Source organism: Eptatretus burgeri, chromosome 14 (genome assembly GCF_056783735.1).
Source record: "Eptatretus burgeri isolate ZD-2024b chromosome 14, Ebu_testis_v1, whole genome shotgun sequence".
NCBI classification, from domain to species: Eukaryota; Metazoa; Chordata; class Myxini; order Myxiniformes; family Myxinidae; genus Eptatretus; species Eptatretus burgeri.
The window spans coordinates 51,256,342-51,280,494 of record NC_140974.1 but is presented as its reverse complement, the minus strand read 5'-3'; the positions used below and the strand labels follow the sequence as shown (position 1 = coordinate 51,280,494).

Genomic DNA, 24,153 nt, shown 5'->3' with positions numbered 1-24,153 from the left:
TCTCTCGTTTGTTCGTGTTCTCGTTCTCTCGTTTGTTCGTGTTCTCGTTCTCTCGTTTGTTCGTGTTCTCGTTCTCTCGTTTGTTCGTGTTCTCGTTCTCTCGTTTGTTCGTGTTCTCGTTCTCTCGTTTGTTCGTGTTCTCGTTCTCTCGTTTGTTCGTGTTCTCGTTCTCTCGTTTGTTCGTGTTCTCGTTCTCTCGTTTGTTCGTGTTCTCGTTCTCTCGTTCGTTCGTGTTCTCGTTCTCTCGTTTGTTCGTGTTCTCGTTCTCTCGTTCGTTCGTGTTCTCGTTCTCTCGTTCGTTCGTGTTCTCGTTCTCTCGTTCGTTCGTGTTCTCGTTCTCTCGTTCGTTCGTGTTCTCGTTCTCTCGTTCGTTCGTGTTCTCGTTCTCTCTTTCTCTCTCTTTTTTATTTTTGCCCGTGAATTGATACGTCACGTAGTTTGGGCTAGAGCAGATGACCAAACTGCAAACGTAATACCTTGTTGTTCACTCGGCACTACCACGTAGTAAAAAGACTTGTGTGTGCGCGCGCCTTGTCGCTTCGCTGAATATGGAGGAGGGATCTTCTTATTCTCTTTTTATGTTTTATGGCATTTTCAGACGAGTATTTATAAACGTCACATGAATGAAGGAACCTTTTGGTATTTCATCATGCTCTATGTATTTCCCCCTCTTTTCTAAAAAAATCTCAGAACCGCCTTGCATAGTCGGGAATGCTTTTGGTTCAAATGGCCAAAAATGTTCGGCAGATCCGACACGCCAATCCACACCTTTCATACTTTGAAATATATGAAATCTGGCTCCGTTTTGTGGAGGTAATTAAACAGATGGTTCAAACCAAACAACTTGTCGAGCGCTCACCAAGTGGCTTAAGCACTCATGCAAACACTCCAACAAAACGGTTGAAGTAAGCACTGTATCGCCATGGCTTACAAACATCGGTTGATAAGGAACAGCTGACTTGGCAAGTGATTAGCAATGTATACAGAGATTCGTAAGTATGAAGATTTGTGATCACTGGTCAGCGATTCGGAGGTATGAAGCTCGACTGTACAGAAACCGTTGCGACCTGTTCCAAGGTAAGGAATTTTTAATAGGCCGAATCAAAAATGGTGGCTAAGATCCCCCTGCTAGGTAAAGTTACTGAAGACTCCACCCTCTGCCGTGACGTCACAATTCCTTCAGACAGACAGAGCCAGGCTGCAGCCTCTTCCCTCTTTATAAGTCTTTAATGAAGGTAAGTTGTTAATTAACAGCTTACCTTCATGAAAGGCAAGCTGTCAATTGTCTTCAAAAAGGTTTTTTTTTTTTTTTCAAATTTACCCTAACACCCAGTATTCATTCATACTCTGCCTTGGAGTTCCCTTAATATGCATGCAAAGTTTGGGGCCACTCTGTTTCATGCTTTTGGAGTTAGAGGAAGCACACACACACACACACACACACACACACACACACACACACACACACACACACACACACACACACACACACACACACACACACACACACACACACACACACACACACACACACACACACACTGACTGACATTAATTTTGGGTCGGCAGGTTAGATTAGTTGGCATTGTGCTTACCATTGAGCTGTCTAATCTGCATTTGATGGGAACAAACGTGACAAAAACTGCCTTTCTGGTACAGTGCCAACACATTATGTTGTTTATTGGAGCATGCAACCCTTCCAACGGGGATGGTAAGGCATCTGTCCCATCTGAATTTAGATTGTGGACATTAAATCTATGACTACTACTTTAATGACTCCCAATTAATTATATCTCGCAGAGTCGGCCAAACAGGTTTTCCCTGTCCACACCCCTCTATATCGAGCATCCTCTCTCAGGTCCCTTTCCTCTACCTTAGTTTTGGTCTGTCACTTAACTGGATGCTGACGAGGCAATGCCTGTTCTCCACACCAATCATGGTGGGTGAAGCCCCACCCCTATTGGGAATGGTGCCATTAATGGCATTTAATCTTTGAAAGAACTGCCAATGGTTGTGGCTTTCAAGATATACTTTTGGGTGGCCAGTCATGACTATAACACCCAACATAAGATGACCACGGATTTTTTATTTTTTTATTTTTGTATGCAAAGTCAAGGCTTGTGGAGGAGCTGCATCACAGAATGGATCAGGATGCAATAGATCAAAAGGAACAGTAGAAAAAGCGGGGGAGGGGGACTCCAACAGCAGGGCCGAGGGAGAAAATGGAGAGACCAACAAACGAGGGATGCGGGTAAGAATGAGGACATGGTGGGACGGACAAGATGGGTATGTAAGCAAACTCTCAGGAAGGAAAAACTGGAAATTTGAGGGGGGAGTTAATGAGGGTAGAAAAGACAATGATTTTGGATGCGGATGATCTGAGATGGTGGTGAACAGCTGTCTTGCAGACTTGGAGGGAAGAATGAGATTGAAGAGAATGTGGAAGTTGGTTTCACAGGCGGGGAGAAAGAAGAACAAATGAATGGAGGTGAGCAGTGATCCTAGATTTGGATAGTTTGACTAGAAGGGGGTTGATGATGGACCGTGTGCGCATTGCAGAAACCTGGGGGGGGGGGACAAAGCACGGAAAGAGTAGAGGGTGCAAGACCAGAAAGGAGGTGGTAGAAGACAGAGAGACCACCGACCAAGCTGCGATGGCGGTGAGAGGCCCATAAACTCTGCTTCCTTGCGGGAGGTCTTTGTACGATGGAAGATGCCCAGTCGGCCGCTGGCTTTAGAGGCCAACTTTGAAATGTGGTTCGTCCAAGAAATATCAGTGCTGATAATGAGACCCATAAGTTTGAATGACTGAACTTCCTCAAGAGGATTGGTTAATAAAGTCGATCGGAGGGTTTGCCAGACGGTCCTTTTGGAGAGATCGTGAGAGTGTGAGATTTCTCAGGATTAAAAGATGTATTTCAAGTGTTTGAGCAGCTTGTGATTTCTTTTTTTCAATTTCTGAAAAGAGGGAAGAGGCTGCAGCCAGACTGTCTGTTTGAAGGATGAATGATGTCACAGCAGAGGGTGAAGTCTTCAGCAAATATATAAAGCGAATTTTCCAGAGTCACAGAGATCATTAATTAAGTTCAGGAATAGGACTGGGCCCAGAACACTGCCTTGGGGCACTCCAGCCTTGATGGGGAGAGGAGATGAAAAGATTCCACTGAGAGACATGTTGGCAAAGAGAGTAGAGGAAGTCAGTAAGCCGTGTGAGGATTTGACCTTAGATGCCATAGGCAGAGAGTTTGGAGAGTAAGGCAGGATGCCAGACTGTATCTAAAGCACAAGATATGTCCAGAGAGACGGCCCTGATCTCATGTCTGGCATTGAGGGGTGAGTAGAAGCAGCATGTCCATGGTGTGGTGACCTGGTCTGAAACTAAATTGGTGATCTGAGATGAGGTTGTTGGTTTGGTTTCCAAAGGACAACAGCACCTATACTTTCTTTGGCAACTGAAATCATCTGGAGTTGATGAAACGATTATGGTGCTTTCTTTACTCTTCAGTAATTGAGAGTGTTATCTTGTACTGTTGCTGGGTCTGGTTTTTGGTGTCAAAAAAAACTGATTTGATAAAACTGCAGAGAGGAGCAAAACAGGCTGGAAAGATTATTGGAGAAAAGATGGACTTGAGTATAATTTCTCATGAATGAGTTTCAAGGAAGGCTAAATCCATGATGCAAAATTGTATTCTCATACTACGTATGCTTAAAGAACAGATGACGTCTGGTAGGAGGTTTAAGAGGTTTGACGTGCAGAACCAGTTCATTTATGAAATCATTACCCCACACAAGCAAATCATAAAGTGGGGTTAAGCAATTCATTCACTTCTGTTTGTCTGTCTGTCTACAAATGCTGGTTTATGATCAAGGGACAACTTGATTTAATTGAATGCTATATTTTGAACACAAATCGTAACATGGAAGCCTTTTTAGCACTTTCAAAAACCTTCCTTTTAGCAGTACTTGGGCAAAATATTACGGCATTTTACATCATCACAACCAATCAAATGTGCCGTTCGGATACCCCGCCCATGTCCTTGTTTCTCAAGATTGCGGTAGGTAAGGTGTTCTATGACCTCTATAGATCGTACCATTTTCTGTTAGTATTTTTAATCAAAATCAGTCGTATTAAAGGGGTCGGTGAGTGGCGGTGGGGATTACTGTGGTTGTCTGTTGAATTTTCCTCTTTTGCAATGTCCTGCGAGCCGCCATTTTGTCTGAATCTCGATATTCCCCAATGCCGAGAGTGCAAGCCGCACTTTGGTCAAGATGGCATAATATTTTGTGCAAGTACTGCTAAACTGGAGTTTTTGGCAGTGACAACCAGGGGATTGGCATTCTACAGTGTTCAACTATGTAATTCAATCGTACTAAAATACGCAATTTGGTGTTTGTCTGTCTGTCTGTGTGTATTTTTGACCGTGATACATTTGGTCACTATATATCCATTCTGAACAAAACTTGATAGGAGGACGAAGGGTAACAAAATGGAGGTTGCAGCAACTTAATTTCCTCCCCCCTCTCCAAGGGGGTTTTCTGCCTTGGGTGAAATACATGTTAAGGTGTATATCTGTGTTAAGATAGCTAATTGTGGCATTTTTCCAAGTTTGCTTCGAATAACAAAACTAATAACACCAATGATAATAGCATAATAAATGTTATATTACAAAACAATATTAATACTAACTACACCGGTACTCGGTAGAGTGCATACCTCCATCAGTTTGACCAGTTTACATTTTGTATCTCACCGATGGGCAGCATCTACATTCGGACTTTATGCAGAATCTAATCGGCTTGTTCTTGTCACCTGCCCAATTCCTTCAAGTTTTGTCATAATCTGTCCACAACTTTTTGAAATATCATGCTATATGTCGTTTTTGGCCCCATCTGTCAATGGTGAGTAATTGCTGAATTTTTTTTTTCAAAATTATATCTGGATCCAGATCCAAATCTTCACCAAAATCTAATCAATTGGTCCTTGTCACACACCCAACCTGTCCACCAAGTTTAGTCCGAATCAGTCAATTTTTTTAAGATATCCTGCTCAGTGACAGACAGACAGCCAGACAGGTGAAAACATAATATCCGTCCACCTTTGGTGGCGGAGGTAATAATATCGAGTTTTTCCTCCTTGGACACATGCTGTGTTAACGTGTATAAATAGCTTTTCATGGCATTTCGTGGGGCACCCCCACTGGAAATAAAAATATTATAAACTACAAACACATCCTGTATGATTACCTTTTTAAACAGTCACTGCTGCTGTTTAACACTGAACTGAAAGGGAGGAAACCCGACGTTCTTATGGCTCGAGTCTAGATCTACTGTAATCGATAAACCCCAGAGAGGATAGTCACATGACCCTTCCTGCGCTCATATATGGAGTGTGTGTAGTCGTTGAAATAAAATAAAGGTTTTTAAAGGCTGTTGGAAAAATTCCAAAACTTTTTTCGGAAGTTTACCACCGTTGATGCACCATCTTAATGATGTCCTAAAAACAGTAGGTTTCCTGGTTGGAATGATTTTCAATTTTGTTTGACTGCCAGACAGGCAGATAGACTAAACAAATGACCTCCTCTCTGCACGTGTGCATTCGAGGAACTACAAGGAAATCTAACACAGGTGGAGGCCATTCAGGCCATCATGCCTGCATGAACACCATACTAATTTATCAACACAAGATCCAAGGAAGAAAATGCAAAAAAAGTTTTTAATTTATGAAATAATTGTTTTTATTTTATTTTTGTTTTATAAAGTTTTTGTAGTTTTTGTATTTTATTTTCCCCTCAGGGGGAAGATGGAAGTTGGGGGGCATAGGCTTGCTTAAAAACACACCAACCACACAACACCCCCTTGACAAGAACTCCACCAACAGCACTCCGTACACATGCACACAATCACCCATCAATGCTCAAACTACCTAAAAGTCTTATCAACATTCCCATACCCCTCTATCTCCATAACTTCCAGGTACCCATCTAATTCTACTTTAAACTTATCTACTTTTTCTGCTGCCACTACCTTTCCAGGGAGGCCATTCCATGCATTAACTACATCTGAGTAAAAGTTCCATGCCTTGCTACCATCTTAACTCTCCTCTTCTTTACTCTCAGACTATGGCCCCTGGTCCTATCACTGTTTGGTCCTATTCACACTCTGTTGAATAATTCATCTGCACTTATTATGTTCATAGCTTTCATTATCTTAAACATCTCAATCATATCTTCTTGTAATCACCTCCTTTCTAGTGTATAAAGCCCTGTCTCCTTCAGCTGCTCCTTATCGCTGAGTCTAGCTTGGCCCGGAATCAATCTTGTAGCCATGCGCTGAACCCTCTCAATAGCATATTTGTCCTTCTGGAACTGTGGTGACCAGAAATGCACACAATATTCTAGATGTGGCCCTCACTAAATTCCTGTACAATGTTAACACCACCTCTTTTGATTTATAAATGATCCCCCTCTGAATACAACCTCAAACCCTATTTGCTTTAACTATAGTTGCCTGGCACTGTCTTATTCAGGATGAGATTCCATACAATTTGCCAAATTCAGAGCCAAAGTCCTGCCAAACTGCAGGTTCGTGTTCCGATTTGTGTTCTTCAGTGTTCAAAATATAAAATTCAATTGACGTTAAAGTGTTTCCTCCATCATAGATCAACGTCTGTAGACAGCCAGACAGACCTACAGAGACGAAGTGAACCAATTGCTTCACCCTGCTATTTGCTTAGTGCGTGTGAGGTAATGAGCAAGAGCAGCAGAGCAGTTTTTTTTTTTAGGACACTTGCAGTGACACCTTCTGGGCCTGTTGCAGAATTGGAGTCTAGGTTTGCTAGAAACCTCTCCGTCTTTTCAAGTGAGAAAGACACATTATCCAGGAGTGGGAGGGTATCTGGAGGGAGTGTGAGTTTAGCTAGACAAGATTTGAGGTAAACAGATTTGAGGCATAAGGCCTTCTCATGAACAGTGTCAGCCATAGTGCCATTTGAAGTGAGGGAAGGGATGGATGGGGAGCATGCACCAGAGACAGACACTACCGGGTAGCACCAGGTTTTTGGAGAAGACAGGTTTGTGAGTTCAGTCTTGAGGTTGGCCAGGCGTTATTGTCTAGCTTTCCAGAGAGTGAACATATACTTATTCCAAGTTTTGTGGAATGATCTGAGGTTGCCTTCTCGGAAGAGAAGGCAAGTTGTTTGAAGGCAACTGCCTCACCACAGGATTCTGTGTACCAGGAACGAGATGGTGGTTATGACAACTGCAGATGAGATAGTATATATCTGTACATAAGGGAAAGCAAGCTTGTGTGGAAGGATTCCCAGGCAGTATTAATATCAGGAGAGGTGGAAATGTTGGACAAGTCTTGACATTAAAGGGCAGCTTGCAGTCCCTGCTAATCAGCTAAAGTGAATTGCAAGACTCTGCGGTGCTGAGGCAGCTCTCTGACAATATCTAGAGAGTTGTTGACTCTCACAAACACATGGTCAGATGAACCCATTGGATCAGAAAAGGAGCAGGAGACATTTGTCATTACCAAGTTCGGAAAGGAGGCTGGGCTCCTGGGAGAAATCTGGGTCGGAAAGTTCACTGATTAGTAAAGCCCTTGGCTTCAATGCCTGGCTGGTTGAAGAGGTACCAACACTCAGCCAAATGGCATGATAACTGTTGAAATCACCGCATGAGGAAAAGACAATTGGGATAGGTGGTTAGAAGGTGGTCCATGTTGCCAGAGAGGAAGATTTAAATGGAATCATCCTTCTTAAGTTCTCGATGTAAAGTGCAACCCCACCACCCAGACAGTGTCAAACTTGAGATAATTTGCCAGGGAGAGGCACGAAGGAGTCTGGGATTCTGTTAAGCAGATGTCTGGTTTATCAGCTGTGGGCTGGATTGAGAGATCTGTCAGGTTGGTGCGGAGGCCTCACATGTTGGAGGTGCACACAGTTAGGAACAAGGGAGGACGTAATGTTGGCAGCTGCCGGAATGTAGAGAGGGGGTGGTTCAAGGGATAAGCTTTGAAATTGTGAGGTGGGAGATGTTTTTTGGTGTGCCGGGTCAGGTGCTTCTGTTGTGCCGGGTCTCGGTTTGTGGAGAAATTTCTGCTTTGTCTCAAACTACAATGTCCTAATAGTGTAGTTGAGGAACCTGTCCACAGCTTTGAATGAACTAATGAAAAAATGACTTTTCATGGCTTTGACAACCCTTTAGAAAGTGCATTCACTTGCAGTTCAACCTCGGTGTTAACTCCATTTATTTTCATTGAATATGGTTGTCATTTTAATCAAGGCAAAAACCTTCTTTCATTACTCTTAATTACGTGACTTATTTTATCCGAGGCTTCATAAGCACTTTTTTCACGTGTTGTTTATTGGGTTCCTTGGACAGAAGTGCGGGATGCAGTGCCATCTGTGTTCATTTGCAGGATTGGTGGCTGGACCAGCTGAGCGAACACAAGGTCGAGCACGGGTCACTGCCGCACGGCTTCAAGGTCCTCGTGTCTGCATTGATCTTCAACTTGCTGAGCATATGAGTCCCAAGGTTTTTTTTATTGTTACTTATTTTTACTCGTCAAATCAAGGGTTGGATAATCTCTACTCCCCCCCCCCCATCTTTCTCTTTCTTTCTCTCTCTTTCTCTCTCTCTCTCTCTCTCTCTCTCTCTCTCTCTCTCTCTCTCTCTCTCTCTCTCTCTCTCTCTCTCTCTCTCTCTCTCTCTCTCTCTCTCTCTCTCTCTCTCTCTCTCTCTCTCTCTCTCTCTCTCTCTCTCTCTCTCTCTCTCTCTCTCTCTCTCTCTCTCTCTCTCTCTCTCTCTCTCTCTCTCTCTCTCTCTCTCTCTCTCTCTCTCTCTCTCTCTCTCTCTCTCTCTCTCTCTCTCTCTCTCTCTCTCTCTCTCTCTCTCTCTCTCTCTCTCTCTCTCTCTCTCTCTCTCTCTCTCTCTCTCTCTCTCTCTCTCTCTCTCTCTCTCTCTCTCTCTCTCTCTCTCTCTCTCTCTCTCTCTCTCTCTCTCTCTCTCTCTCTCTCTCTCTCTCTCTCTCTCTCTCTCTCTCTCTCTCTCTCTCTCTCTCCCTCCCCTACCCTTTGTGGGTGTGTCTGTGTACTATCATGGCATCGGTTTGTGTGTGTGCACATGTAGTGGCTCTGTGTTGTGCTGAGTTTTTGTTTTCCCTTTCCTTTTTCCCTTGACGAAGTCGCCAGAGGCATTATGTTTTTGGAGTGTCCGTACATACGTACATCTGTCAGTCCATGTTAATTTTCTCTGTTTTCTCTGCAACCGCTGATCCGATTGACACAATTTTTTTATCACAAGTGTGACTACTCGTGTGGAATATTTTAATGATAATTATTACATCATAGCTCATGTGTGGCAGCCATGTTGGAAAAAACCGAAAAAAATTGGTGTCATATGGTGTCAGAGAATATGATGATATGATGTCATAGGTCACATGGTTTGGCAGCTGTGATTTTTTATTTTTATTTTATTTTTTTAAAAGAATAAACCTTTTAAAATCATTTCCAGAACGGCCTGACAGATTGAGGGGAAAGTTCACCCACATGTTCCCCAAGTTTTGGGAAGACCAGGGTGTTCACAAATAATAGGTCACATGGTCTGGCAGCCATATTGAATTTAATGGAAATCTTTAAAAAAAATTATTTCTCTTTAACCACTTCATCAATCAACAAGAAACATCAAAATTATGATCTAGTAGTCATGGGGAATATATGTTTGAACTTTCAACCTGATCAGACGCATGGTCTGACAACCAGAATTATTTAATAGTTTTTGAATCTGGGTTGAGGGATTTAAATCAAACTCTGGCAAGAATGTATCATGATGTAATAATGTGTGCGGAGGAATATCTGGCAATGTCACGATGTCGAAGAGTGCCCTTATAGGTTCCACTTTTCCACCCCTTCCCTGGCCCAGTTCATGCTATTCTGTTTCCTTTCTTCTCCTTTTTCTTGTATAGAAAGAGGTAGCAGGAGAGCTGGTCCTTTGGGTGCAAATTCACTGCTCAGATGAGGCTGTGTGAGCATAATATAAGCTTGTTTAATTACCCTCGCAGAAGGAGAGGGTATTGCGTTTGTGTCCCTGTCTTTGTTTGTTTGTTTGTCCGCACAGAACTTTCATGTTTTTCCCCGCAAACACTTGTTTGATTGAGACGAAATTGTCACAATTGGTGTGACTACTCGTGGAGAATGTTTTTATCATAATTATGACGTCATAGGGCATGTGGCGTGGCAGCCATATTGGAAAACCGGAAAAACTTTGGACCTCTGTATCTCTGAAACCGCACCAAGGAAAAAATTGAAATTTGGCACACAGCAAGTACTCCTCATGGGGAATGTGTGATTTTTTGATGATGTCATAGGTGCCTTCGTTATGACGTTGCATTTGTAGAACGCCACATCTAATCAGTATGAAAATTTTTGAGGGTCATCTAGGGATAAAATGGTCTACAGAAAAAAAAATGATGACTTCATCGGTCATGTGATTCGGCAGCCATATTGTTAAAAAAACAAACAAAAATAAACCTTCAAAAATCTCGTTCTCTTAAGTTGCTGAACAGATCGAGGCAAAACTTTATACATATGACCGCCTATCCATGAGGAACCAAAGGTTCACACATATGATGTCATAGGTCACATGGTTTGGCAGCCATATTGGATTTACCTTAAAACCTATAAAAATGTTATTCTCCAGAATAGCTGGACACATTGAGTGGAAACTTCACACAAATGTTCCTCAAGCCATGGGTGTACAAGTTTGTTAAGGAATAATTGATAGGTCACATGGTTTGGCAGCCATACTGGATTGAAGAAAAATATTAAATATTGTTTTTTTTCTGGAACCACTTAATCAATTGATGTAAAACTTCACATTTATGATCTTGTCGTGATGGGGAATACATGTTTTAAATTTCAACTTAATTGGGTGCATGGTCTGATGGCCAGAATTATTTAATTTTTTGACATGGGTTATTATTATTATTTTTTGGACGAGGCTCACTTGGCTGTGCCTGGATGGGTTTGAGGGTAGAGGAGTAGCAGCTGAAATGCGAATCCTATCCAGGTTCCTCCTGATGATATTAATTACATTAATTAATGACTTTTTAATGAGAGGTATTGTAATTGGCTCTATCCGTCACGCTATCTCCTCCTAAATGGTTGTGGGGAAATTCGCCAAACTTGGTAGTTATGATCACCAGGTTCCTCCTGATGACTTCATCTTTGCTTTTTGCTTGTTCGGGTTCCCTCTGATTACTCCAATGCAGGATTGTACTTATTTGTGGCAAGAAGGTGGAAGAGCAGTATAATTTTTGATTTTAACATTTTACATTTTTGGGCACAATTTAAACATTTTTACATGAAAGTTTGTAAATGCAATCAACATTGGGCTACGCATTACATATCTAACGATTTGTTTTTCTTTTGGATTTGACCCCTGGTTCATGCCCCAGGAGGTGGGCATTTAGTGTCACGGGTGAAAACGGAATTTCTTTTTTCAATCCTAAATTTGATATCGCGTCATTCCTGTTGGAACTGTTTGCCATCTTTCAACTTTGCTTTAGGTGGGAAGTGTGGGGATTTGCGATGGTGCGCCATCAACTTCTCTCTTGTTCAGAAATGTTGACATCATCTCGAGCAAGACGGTCAATTTGTTTATGGTATTAAGGTTTTGTTTTTTTCTCTCAACCTTTTGTAAAACAAACTTTGCGATAAAATGATAAGACTTTGAACTTCTCACCTTCCCCATCTAACTTAGCCTCAGCTCCTGAACCTGGACATATCGATTACATTAAGTGAAATAGACTCAGGAAAACCCCCTGGAATAGATGGCGTGCCAGCAGAATTTTACTTGGAATTTTGGGACCTCTTGGACCCAGAGCGAATTAATGTTTTGGAATCATTTTTGCTGTATGAAGAATTGACACTGAGCTTTAAAAGAGCGATGGTGTCCCTTCTTACGAAGACTCGAGACCTGCAACATATTACAAATTGGCAGTCACTCTCCTTACTCAGCACAAACGACAAAAATGTTGGCAAATCTATTAAATATAGCAATTGGTGATCTGTCCCATCCTTACCAGAGTTTCACTTTTTTGGGAATCCCTTCTGACAGGAGTTGGGCCGCTTGGCTGGACAGCTGCGGCGGCTGTATGGCTCAAACCTACGAGCTGCACGGCCTTTTCACATCATGTTGAGCGGTCTGACCAGCAGCAGCCCTGCATACCGCGAGTGTCAATGGCAGAACGATGGTTTCCAGCACTACTTGGCAAGTCAACCAAAATACAGCACAACGTCTACTGTATTAGAAGCCAGTGGAAAGCCATGTGCGCTAGTTTGTCTGCACATTGTCCCTTTTGTTTAGTTTTCTCATCCCCACCTGCTCACTTTGACTGTATTTCAGTTGGAGGTGAGAGAGGAAGAATACACAGAGATCTTTCCCCCAAACAGTCTTGTGTACCTGACTCCAGACTCTCCACATGGTGAGTATTTGTAGGTGGTGTCAATGTTTTGTTGGTTAGTTCGTGAAAAGTTGAAAGAAAAGCTTCCTCTGTCTGTCTGTCTGTCTGTGTGTGTGGGTGATTTGTTTGTTGCAGCTCCTCCACGAGCCTTCAAAGGTGTGTGTGTGTGTGTGTGTGTGTGTGTGTGTGTGTGTGTGTGTGTGTGTGTGTGTGTGTGTGTGTGTGTGTGTGTGTGTGTGTGTGTGTGTGTGTGTGTGTGTGTGTGTGTGTTATTATATATATATATATATATATATATATATATATATATATATATATATATATATATATATATATATATATATATATATATATATATATATATATATATATATATATATATATACAGCTCTGGGAAAAAAAAAATAAGAGACCACTCCAAAAAAAAATTGAAATCAGCATCTCTACATGTGTGGCAGCCATTCCATTCCAGTGTCTGTTGAATTCCAACACAGGCACACCTCATTCTACTTAGTGAGGTACTGATTAGGTGATCACCTGAACCGAATCTTATTTAACAAGGAAAAGTATAAAAACCACTGCTGTGGTCATCACTATCCTCTTGTAATAGGACCAGCTGGATGGCAAAAACAGTGCCAGTAGTACCTCAAAAGTAATTGGAATCCAAAAAATAACTATTGACCATGCCAAAAGAGTTGAAAAGAAAAGTTTTGAGTGAGGAAAAGAAGGGTTCAATTCTGGCTTTACTGGCAGAGGGATACAGTGAGCGTCACGTTGCTTCCATTCTTAAAATTTCAAAGACGGCAGTTTATACGAACAAGGTCAAGCAGCAGACATTGGGGACAACAAAGCTACAGATTGGCAGAGGGCGAAAACGACTTTCCACTGACCGGGATGACTGCCAACTCATTCAAATGTCACTCAACAACCGTAGGATGACATCAAGTGACCTACAAAAAGAATGGCAAACGGCAGCTGGGGTGAAGTGCACGGCGAGGACGGTTCGAAACAGGCTCCGAGGGGCAGGGCTGAAGTCATGCAAAGCGAGAAAAAAGCCCTTAATCACTGAGAAGCAAAGAAGAGCCAGGCTGAGGTTTGCAAAAGACCATAAGGATTGGAGGGGCATTCCATGTCAAGTGTACACACCCTCTCGACACTAATACCTCATTTTCTCCCCATATGTTGGTCATTTATTCACTTGGGTGAAAAAACTAAAAATACCAACTTTTAGACCTGTGGGCCAATCGGGGGCCCATTTTAGGGGCCCCCCAAATTTGGGCACCCCTGGCTGCCCCACAATCTTCCAGAGGCCATATCACAGGTTGTAGTGGTCCGATTTGGCTGATCTTCGTATCAAAATGCTCGTAAAAGCGAGGTCTTTCGAATCATGTAAAGTAAAATCACTCCGAAAGAGTGATTCAAAAAGTTATAGTTTGGGGCGCCCTTTGACCTTGGGCCCCCGCTCCCCAACCAAAGCGATGGTCCCGATTTTTTTTTTTTTTTTATTTTTTTTTTATTTTTTTTTTATTTATTTATTTATTTTTTTTAGTGTGAGAATACCCTTTGATATACTCCAACACCTCAGCATAAATGAAAATGGGATCTCAAAGGGTTCAAGTGTGATGATGGTTTTATTGTTCGGGGACTCGGGTACTGGACACACAATACGCCACAATACATAGCACAATATTTGAACACAAGATTTCCAATACACTATATCAGTATATTGTACGTACATTTTCTACATGCACATGCAGGAACTGGAAGCGATACGAGTATGAGTAAGAGTTTTTCCAAGCATATTATAGTCAAGATTCTTTGCCAACGAATGTTTTATTTGACAGCTGTGTTTCTTTTTTACTGATTGTGTAGGTTCTACCTGTAGCAGTTTTTGGTTCTACAGAAAGAGGTATATCAGAAATGTCTAAAATGCAGTGATCTTCAATGTCAGGAAAAAAGAAACTATTTGCGGGCCCGTTTGGATGAAGAAAATTCACTTTCACTTCATGTGTCCTGAAAGGCTTCCATGATGCGGGCAAGGCACCATTTTCCATCATAGTGCACTGTGACATAACCTGAGAGTCTCCTATTAAAAGTTGGTGTAGATTTTGAAATAGCTGACTCGATATGGTATTCCTCGCTAAGGCTGAATTCGCGTACTTGAAGAGCAGTTTCAGAAATAGGGATGAAAGCATGAAGTTTTTGAGTTCCAGTTATGGTTTTGGCCGATTTTAACCTTTCTTCCTCATCATACGCCTCTTGGATCCCGTAACCGAACTTCATTTCATTCAAACCATTTTCAGCAAAGGCGAAAAGATCTTTTGGAGAAATAATTTGACTGTCGTAAGGTCTACGCAGGCTCTCACGTGTTGCTTCTCGTTTGACTGTACCTCCTACGCCATCTGAAGGGCCCTTGCCATGACTTGTGGCAACAAAATGCAATTCTGCGTCAATACCATGCTCTGATTTGTGACGACATAGGTTTATGAAGGCTTTGCAATTCTTATATTGGCCAGCGCAACCGTCTGAGAAATAGTAAAGTTTCTTTACATTTCCAAAGCGAGATTTCAAGTGTTCAATGAGCATTCTTTGGAAGAGGTGGACTGAGACAACGTCGTGAGTATTGCATTCTGATATAATCGTGAACGAATCGTGGTTTAATTTGCCATCGTCCGATTTGAAATAGTAACCCCAGGGGTGAATTGTCGCTTGAGAGCAGTTCCAATGGAATCCTTGGGCCGCATTCTGTACGACAAACGAATAGTTCTCTGAGAAGTCTCCAATAATGACAAATTCTCCTTCACCGATTTGTTCTTTCTCATTTTTCAGAATCTGAGATTGGGCCTTGGCAATGAAGTCGTGTCTCACTAATTTCACTGCGCATTCACAGAATTGATTCATGAATTCTTCCAAAGGCAGGACCATGGAGCTCAGTTCAGATCTGAAGGTGGATGTCCACCATTTAAACTGAATTTCATCATTATCCTCCAGTTCATAAGCACTCAGTAGCTCGGTTTTGAAGTCTTCAATTGATGGGCAACTTTCACAAGTTCTGAAATAACATGCCGGTTGTGCTGGGTTACAAACTATACATGCTATCACATGATGATAGCTTGGAAGTTCAGCTATCTGTGGCATTTTGGAACCAAACATCATGAGTTTCACATTTTGATGTATCGTACACACACATACACTGTGTGTACCGCCTGAACCGGCCAGGACACACTCCGAGGGACGGAGCATGGCGAACTTCGCGAATCCAACTTTCAAGCCAGGGTTCTTCTCTTTGAATTTCTGAAACAGTTCCTTGAGATTGTTTAGTACCAGGCGCTTTTGAATTTTGTCTTTTCCATGTTCATTCCTGACCACCACACAGTCCTTTTTCCCGGCATTATTCGGCTGACTTCATCACTTCGGTAAAATTCGGTTACGGCGGATTTCACTTCGTCAGGCAATATTTTACCCTGTTTGGGATTTGGAGACGATAGCATACCATTTTCTTTCTCTAAATTTTGGACTTGCACAGCCATTCTTTGGGAGCAACTGAATTCACTCATCATCCCTCTGAGGCTCATATTCCTAGCAAATATTGTCAGTATACGTATTTACTCGGAATGGCTCGAAATAACGTATTTTTCTTTCAGGCTTTTGATCACCTCTGGCATGCATTTGTCATCACATTTTGACGCTGTATTTTGTGTTTTCTCCGCAGTGCTTGGTCCAACAACTAGTTCTAATTTATTTTGCACAGAATCTTCCACTTTACTTTGCTTTTCAGGAACGTACCCTGGGTTCCTTTCCACCTTTCGTTTGTCGAATGGGCTTTCGCCTATCATCGATAACAACTGGTTTAAATGTCAACTTCTGCTTCTCGCTCAAAAACCTCCTCGTCCTCATCTGTCGAAATAGATTCTGCAATGCCTTCAATAGTACCTTCTGGTGATAATTTCGAACTGGTCGAAGATGATTCTTCAATACGCTCTGGTGACAACTGAGTTTTTTTTTCTGCATGAAGTACAAAGTCTGTCATCTTTTTTCACCTTTTGAAGACAATTTCATCAACATATCATTTGACACATTGCGAAGATCTTTTCATTGTTTCGTTTTATGCCAGCTGAACGGATCACAGCAGTATTCTCGGAACTCCTTTCGATCTTCAGTTGCCATGCTTACTGCAAAATATGCAAAAACTGAGATTATCCCATTTATTACTTAATTCGATGATTGTTATTCAAAAAATGTGCACTTAAAAATCAAGACACAATAGGCAGAATAATTTTTTGCAAATGATGCAATATATATATATATATATATATATATATGTATGTATGTATGTATGTATGTATGTATGTATATGTATATATATATATATATATATATATATATATATATATATATATATATATATATATTAGGCCAGAGATGATGATGGTCAATTTCAGACATAAAGTCGCCTGCCAGCAGGTGACGTCATTGGAACGATGATGCCAAACGTCGCCCAATGTCGAATCAAGAATTGGTGATGCTAATGCATGCCCATAGATGCGTGGCCATACGTGCAAACCCTCCCCCCCCCCCACAAAAAACTCAAACCGCGTGCCAGAAACAACAACCACACAAGCCGTTCCTTCGCTTTCACGTGCCCGTACGTGCTTGGCTGTACGTGCAAAAAAAAATTATATATATATATATATATATATATATATATATATATATATATATATATATATATATATATATATATATATATATATATGCTTTAAAACCGCTTGCCAGAAACAAACACACAGGCCGTTCCTTCGCTCTCGCGTGGCCGTACTTGCGTGGCCGTACATATAAAAAAAAAAACTTTCAAACCGCGTGCCAGAAACAACAACCACACAGGCCGATCCTTCGCTCTCGCGTGCCCATATTATATGTGCGTGGAGTACATGCAAAAAAAAAAATTTTTTTCAAACAAATACACAGGCCGTTCCTTCGCTCTCATAAACGACGACTGGATTGGGGCATTGTGTTTATCTACAAATGCGGATAAGAAATCGAGAAATTATTAGAATACAGTAAGTCATCACTATCCAAAAGTAATGCGTGCCTGCACGGAATGTTCACATCATTCCACGAATTATCGCTTGCATTGAAGTAACAACTGCTGTGATACTTACACACAGAGTTAATTAAAATCAAGTTTACCTCCCTCTCTTTGCTTTCCATGACATTCGCTGCCATTTACCATTGGCACTCCTACCCCATGGTAACTAAGGCACCGATCGATCCCCATCGAAACCAGCACGGCACGTGACTGCATCTTCGGCCGGCCGTGCACCGGCCTCGGCAGCCACACCCACGCAGCAACGTGTCCTGTGATTGGTAACTAAATGGTGCATCGGCCACGCCGACGCAGCACGTGTCCTGTCATTGGTTGGTAAATAAATGGCCATAACTTGGGAATCACTTGTCCGATTCATATCAAATCTTGAAAAGGCATATACTCAGGTCCCCAGCAATATACCTGGCAAGTTTCAATTAGATCGGACCAGTGGTTGTCGAGAACCAACGGACACGGACACGGACCCCAAACAATAAAACCATCATCACACTTGAACCCATTGAGATCCCATTTTCATTTATGCTGAGGTGTTGGAGTATATTGTTACGAATCTACACCCGCCCGGCGTGGGAACAGCTGCTTTAGCCAATGGCGGCCGTCTTGCCCACCGGATGGACAATTCAGTCGCGACTTCCCGGAACAACGCCGAGAACCAGTCACAGGTATGCCTTCAACGCACACCACGGCCCAGTCCGTATTCTACCCGCGCGCGACAGGGTCAATCGCCAAATATCGATATACCTAAGTATTCGCGTGGGTAACCTACCGAGGGACTGTACCTCGGCGAAGGCCTGTTTGGACACGAACCGCTTAAGCGGTGCGTTCCGTTCTGGGATAACCGAGCGGGTATTATCGCCAGACCTCGCTGAACCCGATTCTCTTATCGGTTATTAACATCCTACTATATTCTGAACTTAATTATGGCACTTCAATGGGGGGAGGGTGGGGGGGGGAAGGACACGACGAACGGGTTAACATTCACACAGGCACATTTATTTTACGCAGCACGTATGCAGGCATGCACGTATGCAATTATGCAAAAAAAACTACAACCGTTCTTCACAATCACTTAACAGTCTTACTACTTGACAGACACGGCGCCACAACATGCATTCAAAGCAAAACCCCAGGAAAAAGACCACCTTCATAGACAAGGCAGTCAGACTGGGCCCGTGGGCCTTTATAACATGAGGCTTTGGTGACCGAAAGGGCCCCACGAGACCGTTGCAGGTTACCTGCACCCTTGGGTTGCCTTTATGGGGCGAGTCGCGATGTCCCGTCCCCACGGCAGCTAGCGTAGCCGCGGTTGAGCTCAGGCCTTGCCAAGCGGCAGGCGAGCTCTCTCTGGCTCTCCCCACAAGCACGCGCAGGTTCGCGCGACACAGCAGGGCTGCGCCTCCAGCCCGCGTCTCCTTCGACGCCCGGACCTCCACCGACTGACCGCTCCCAGCTCCCGACTCGGACACGAGCTCAGATCTCCACGCAGCTCCGGCAGCAGCAGCACAGCTCGTTACGCTGCGTCCAGCGGCAGCAACAACGATAGCAACCCTAGCAGCAACTCCAGAGAGAGGGAGAGAGATGTGTATATATATATATATATATATATATATATATATATATATATATATATATATATATATATATATATATATATATATATATAATGAATGCTCCGTGCGCCCTTTTTATTACCCATGCTCCGCCCCTCCGCCCCTCCGCTCTCGCCCCACCTTCCTTCCAGAACATGCAGGAAACTTCTTGAAGGAAGCGTTTTCCCACCAAATTAGGAACGCGCGCTGCCGCGGTAGTTCTCTTTGTCCCTTGCAGGGTGAAATTCACCGTGGAAACGCCATTCATCCGGGGGAGGGGGGAACGGGGGCCGCCTGCTTTCCCTCAACAAAGGCCAGGCCTCTGGCAACCATGTGCTGAGGTGGAAATGCGGTGGTGTGGTTATGAGGGTTGAGGTGATTGTGGTTGTTGTAATTGGTGGTGCTTTGTGGTTAGGGTGGTTGTGTGAAGCGGTTGGTCCAAAATAACGATAGCAAAGAATAACGGCTAACTCAAATATCACAGCCCTGTCCACACGAATCAAACCCATTAAACAACGGTGGGGAAATCTATCTGAACACACACTTAGCAATATAACTGAACTAACGACCTTTATGGTGTTCTGCGAATTTCCACAGCCGTAACAATATGAAGGGGTATTCTCACACGAAAAAAATTGGGATCATCGGTTTGGTTGGGGGGTGGGGGCCCAAGGTCAAAGGGCGCCCCAAAGAATAACTTTTTGAATTACTCTATTGGAGTGATTTTACTTTTCGCGATTCGAAAGATCTCACTTTTCGAGCATTTTTATACCAAGATCATCCAAATCGGACCACTACAACCTGTGATATGGCCACTGGAAGATTGTGGGTCAACCGGGGGTGCCAAAATTTGGGGGGGGGGCTGAAATGGGCCCCGATGGGCCCCCAGGTCTGAAAATTGACAATGTTTTACCATGGATACAAACACTTGCACAAAAAAAGAGTGAAATTTGAGACGATGTGTCAAAATTTCGCTGAAAATGTGTACACTTGACATGTAATGCCCCTGGACCGTAGAGGACTGGAGTAAGGTCATCTTCTCTGATGAGTCCAATTTTCAGCTTTGCCCAACACCTGGTCATCTAATGGTTAGACGGAGACCTGGAGAGGCCTACAAGCCGCAGTGTCTCGCACCCACTGTGAAATTTGGTGGAGGATTGGTGATGATCTGGGGGTGCTTCAGCAAGGCTGGAATCGGGCAGATTTGTCTTTGAAGGACTCATGAATCAAGCCACGTACAAGGTTGTCCTGGAAGAAAACTTGCTTCCTTCTGCTCTGACAATGTTCCTCAACTCTGAAGATTGGTTTTTCCAGCAGGACAATGCTCCATGCCACACAGCCAGGTTAATCAAGGTGTGGATGGAGGACCATCAGATCAAGACCCTGTCATGGCCAGCCCAATCTCCAGACCTGAACTCCATTGAAAACCTCTGGAATGTGATCAAGAGGAAGATGGATGGTCACAAGCCATCAAACATAGCCAACCTGCTTGAATTTTTACGCCAGGAGTGGCATAACGTCACCCAACAGCAATGTGAAAGACTGGTGGAGAGCATGCCAAGACCCATGAAAGCTGTGATTGAAAATCAGGGTTATTCCACAAAATATTGATTTCTGAACTATTCCCAAGTTAAAACATTAGTATTGTGTTGTTCACAATTGAATATGAACTTGTTTTGTTTGTATTCTTTGAGGTCTGAAAACACTGAATCTTTGTTGTTATTTTGATCAGTTGTCATTTTCTGCAAATAAATGCTCTAAATGACAATATTTTTATTTGGAATTTGGGAGAAATGTTGTCAGTAGTTTATAGAATAAAACAAAAATGTTCCTTTTACTCAAACACATACCTATAAATAGTAAAACCAGAAAAACTGATAATTTTGCAGTGGTCTCTTAATTTTTTCCAGAGCTATATATATATATATATATATATATGTATATGTATATGTATATGTATATATGTATATGTATATATATATATGTATATGTATATATATATATGTATATATATGTATATGTATATATATATATATGTATATATATATGTATATATATATATATATATATATATATATATATATATATATATATATATATATATATATATATATATCTTCTTCTTCTTCTTTCGGCTGCTCCCGTTAGGGGTCGCCACAGTGGATCATCCGTATGATCCGCATAGTGATTTGGCACATGTTTTACGCCGGATTCCCTTCCTCACGCAACCCTTCTCACCTCTTACAACACAGGGATATGGTACACCTATTTTAACCGGCGTATACACCGGCCCAGTACACTGGTACTCATTTCGCCGACCTCGGAAGGATGACAGGCTGAGTCAACCCCCTGGTGTATTAATTCAGTGGCCCAACGGGGCTTGAACTCAGGACCTTTTGGATCCCAAGCCGCTGCCCTAACGACTGCGCCAACACCAGGATGGATATATATATATATATATATATATATATATATATATATATATATATATATATATATATATATATATATATATGTATATATATATATATATATATATATATATGTATGTATATATATATATATATATATATATATATATATTCTGCAATGAGTGACAGAGTTAGAGAGGGAAATAGGTTGAGCATGTAGTGTGTCTCTTGCAATGTTGTCTTTGGAGAATAAGAAACATCGTGAGTTGTGTGTAAGCAATTGACCATAGGAGCACAAAAGGAAATGAGGCAAAGAAGTTGAACCACAACATGGGATTGTGGTTGTGAGTTTCAGAGGTCAAGCTGCAAAGATAATTTTCTTGCTTATGTGTTGGCAGTGCTGCAGAGTGTCGAGGCTGACAAGGTGTATGTTCTTGGAGGCCTGGTGGATGAATCTGTGCGAAAGGTGAGCTCTACTAGTAAATTGGATTGAGAAGGGTCATTGTTGTGAGGTTATCCTGGAAAACCTTCCCCCGCCCCCCAAGCTGCCTATAATATGGGGTTACACTTCAATTCGGAATTTTGGTGGGTTTCCTTTAAATTTTCAAACATCCCTTAGAGTTTGGCAAAATAAATTATTTATTTAAGACCCATAAGAGTCGTTTCCCTAATGATGCCAAGTTGTCCATGGGGGTGCCGCTTTTCCATTGGGGTGGGGGGGGGGAACTAACATTCATTGTACATGTCATGTGAATGTGCTAATTGGTGAAGTTATTTATATATATATATGAGAAAAAATGTTTGTGACGATAATCCTCCAAGCTCATAAGGTTAATCACCACAAAACTTTACCGGATCACATTATTTACCATGGTGCATCTAAATAGGGGTTTTAAACAGTCTTTTTTCACAATTCATAAATTATAAACACCTGAGCTGCCACCTGCCACCATCTCAGCAAGGGTAGATCCACATATACAATCCATCCATCCATTGGGACCATACTTTGTGCGGAGTGTTGGTGCTGCTTAAACAGTCTCCTGGGCTATTGGGCGCAATCCTCGATGGGTCGCCACTCCGACACAGGATACCAGCAATCTGGCACTCATTTTGCCGACTTCAGAAGAATGACAGGCAGAGCAACCCCACCTGGTATTAATTCAACAGCCGAGTGGGATTTGAACTCGGGATCCTGGGATGCCGAACACATTGCTTCATAAAAAGCCCATTTTCTTTTGGATTTCAACCCAGATACCGATATATTTGGTGAGGTGGTAACCTCTGATCATCAAATATAGTATCGTATGTGAAAAATAACTCTCTATGAAGACCTTTCCATGATCGGTAAAATCGGTGAAGGAGGAGTCACGTGACCTCAAATCTGCAAATCATTCAAAAACCGAACATAGTACAAATACAATCCACACATCAATGTAACTGTAATTTTACTGCTCATCGAAAGACGTAACTCTCAAGGGTGAAAATAGTTTGTAGAAAAAAAAGGTTGCCATCTTGGTTAACTTCACCAATATATATATACACCTCAAATATACATGCATCGTTTCGTTTAAAAGAACCAAGTTAACATCGCGATTTGATTTTTTGATCGTCGATGTTTGATTAATTTCATCGTAGATGTCTCACCTCAAATGTGTTTTTTTTTGGAGTGTGTATTGTTGGTAGAAACGGCAATTCAGTGTAAAAATTCAGTGAGGAGATATGATAGTGGGTGGAGCCAGTAACCTTGACAACCATTCCTTTTTTGATTTTCAAATGGTTTCCGGTCACTATCACAGAAATATTAAATTACAGGTGAGATATATTTAATTTCTTACAATATTATTGATATCTCCGACCTTTTAATGATGTTTTAGCTGAGGGGCCATTCAAAAATGATGTATGTAACGCGTGGGGGTTGGGATTTGGAGTTTGGTAGGGGTGGGTGTGTGTCCAATCGTTATTGGTTCACGATTGGGTAAGTGACCACTATATTCATTATGGGTGTCTGTCTGTCTGTCTGTCCCGAGCATAGCTTTGTGGGTTTTGATCCGATCCTGATAAAATTTGGTTTGGAGGTTTATATCATGATCTAGTTGTGTTTTCCTGAAAATGGGTGTGGTGCGCCCATTATGGGTGGAGCCACGCCCCAAAAACGTGTGATTTTAGGGGTAGCCGATTTCAAGTTACACTTCTCCGAGGGGGTTTGTCGAATCTGGCAGGGGTTTCGGTATTTGGTTAGCCCAATGGCACCTGCATAGCCCCACGGAGCTCGATTTTTCATTTACGTGTCAAGGTCACGAACTTCGAAAATGTCAAAAAAATCAATAAAGTGGGCATCGAGCTCCGAGGGTTTTCAACTGTTTTGAATGAAAGTTGGTATGCAAGTAGTGCTCTTCGAGAACTACAACTTTCATCATTTACGTTTTTCCCGATTCCCACCAGTTTGCCCGTGGCGTCCCCTCGAAGGTCAAAAAATAAAAAAGGCGAACCGTGTACATTGCTCGTGAACCATCGCCGTCTTCAGACTTGTTGAGTTTTACACATACAAGGGGTTTGGGGGTGTTTCCAGAGACGTTATGTA

General features: G+C 42.2%; 1 protein-coding gene across 4 annotated transcripts in view; it reads left to right on the top strand.

The window, feature by feature from the left end:
• The window catches only part of TRMT10B (tRNA methyltransferase 10B), a 54,285-nt gene that overhangs the window by 15,569 nt on the left and 14,563 nt on the right, over positions 1 to 24,153 (top strand). For 3 of the 4 annotated variants that reach the window (XM_085854831.1, XM_085854832.1, XM_085854833.1), the window contains exons 4-7: positions 8,422 to 8,537; positions 12,120 to 12,272; positions 12,408 to 12,486; positions 21,971 to 22,038. In XM_085854831.1, coding sequence (XP_085710957.1) covers positions 8,422 to 8,537; positions 12,120 to 12,272; positions 12,408 to 12,486; positions 21,971 to 22,038 — 416 coding nt within the window. Of the gene's footprint in view, positions 1 to 2,397; positions 2,489 to 8,421; positions 8,538 to 12,119; positions 12,273 to 12,407; positions 12,487 to 21,970; positions 22,039 to 24,153 lie in introns of all 4 variants that reach the window. The other variant, XM_085854834.1, reaches the window with a different exon arrangement.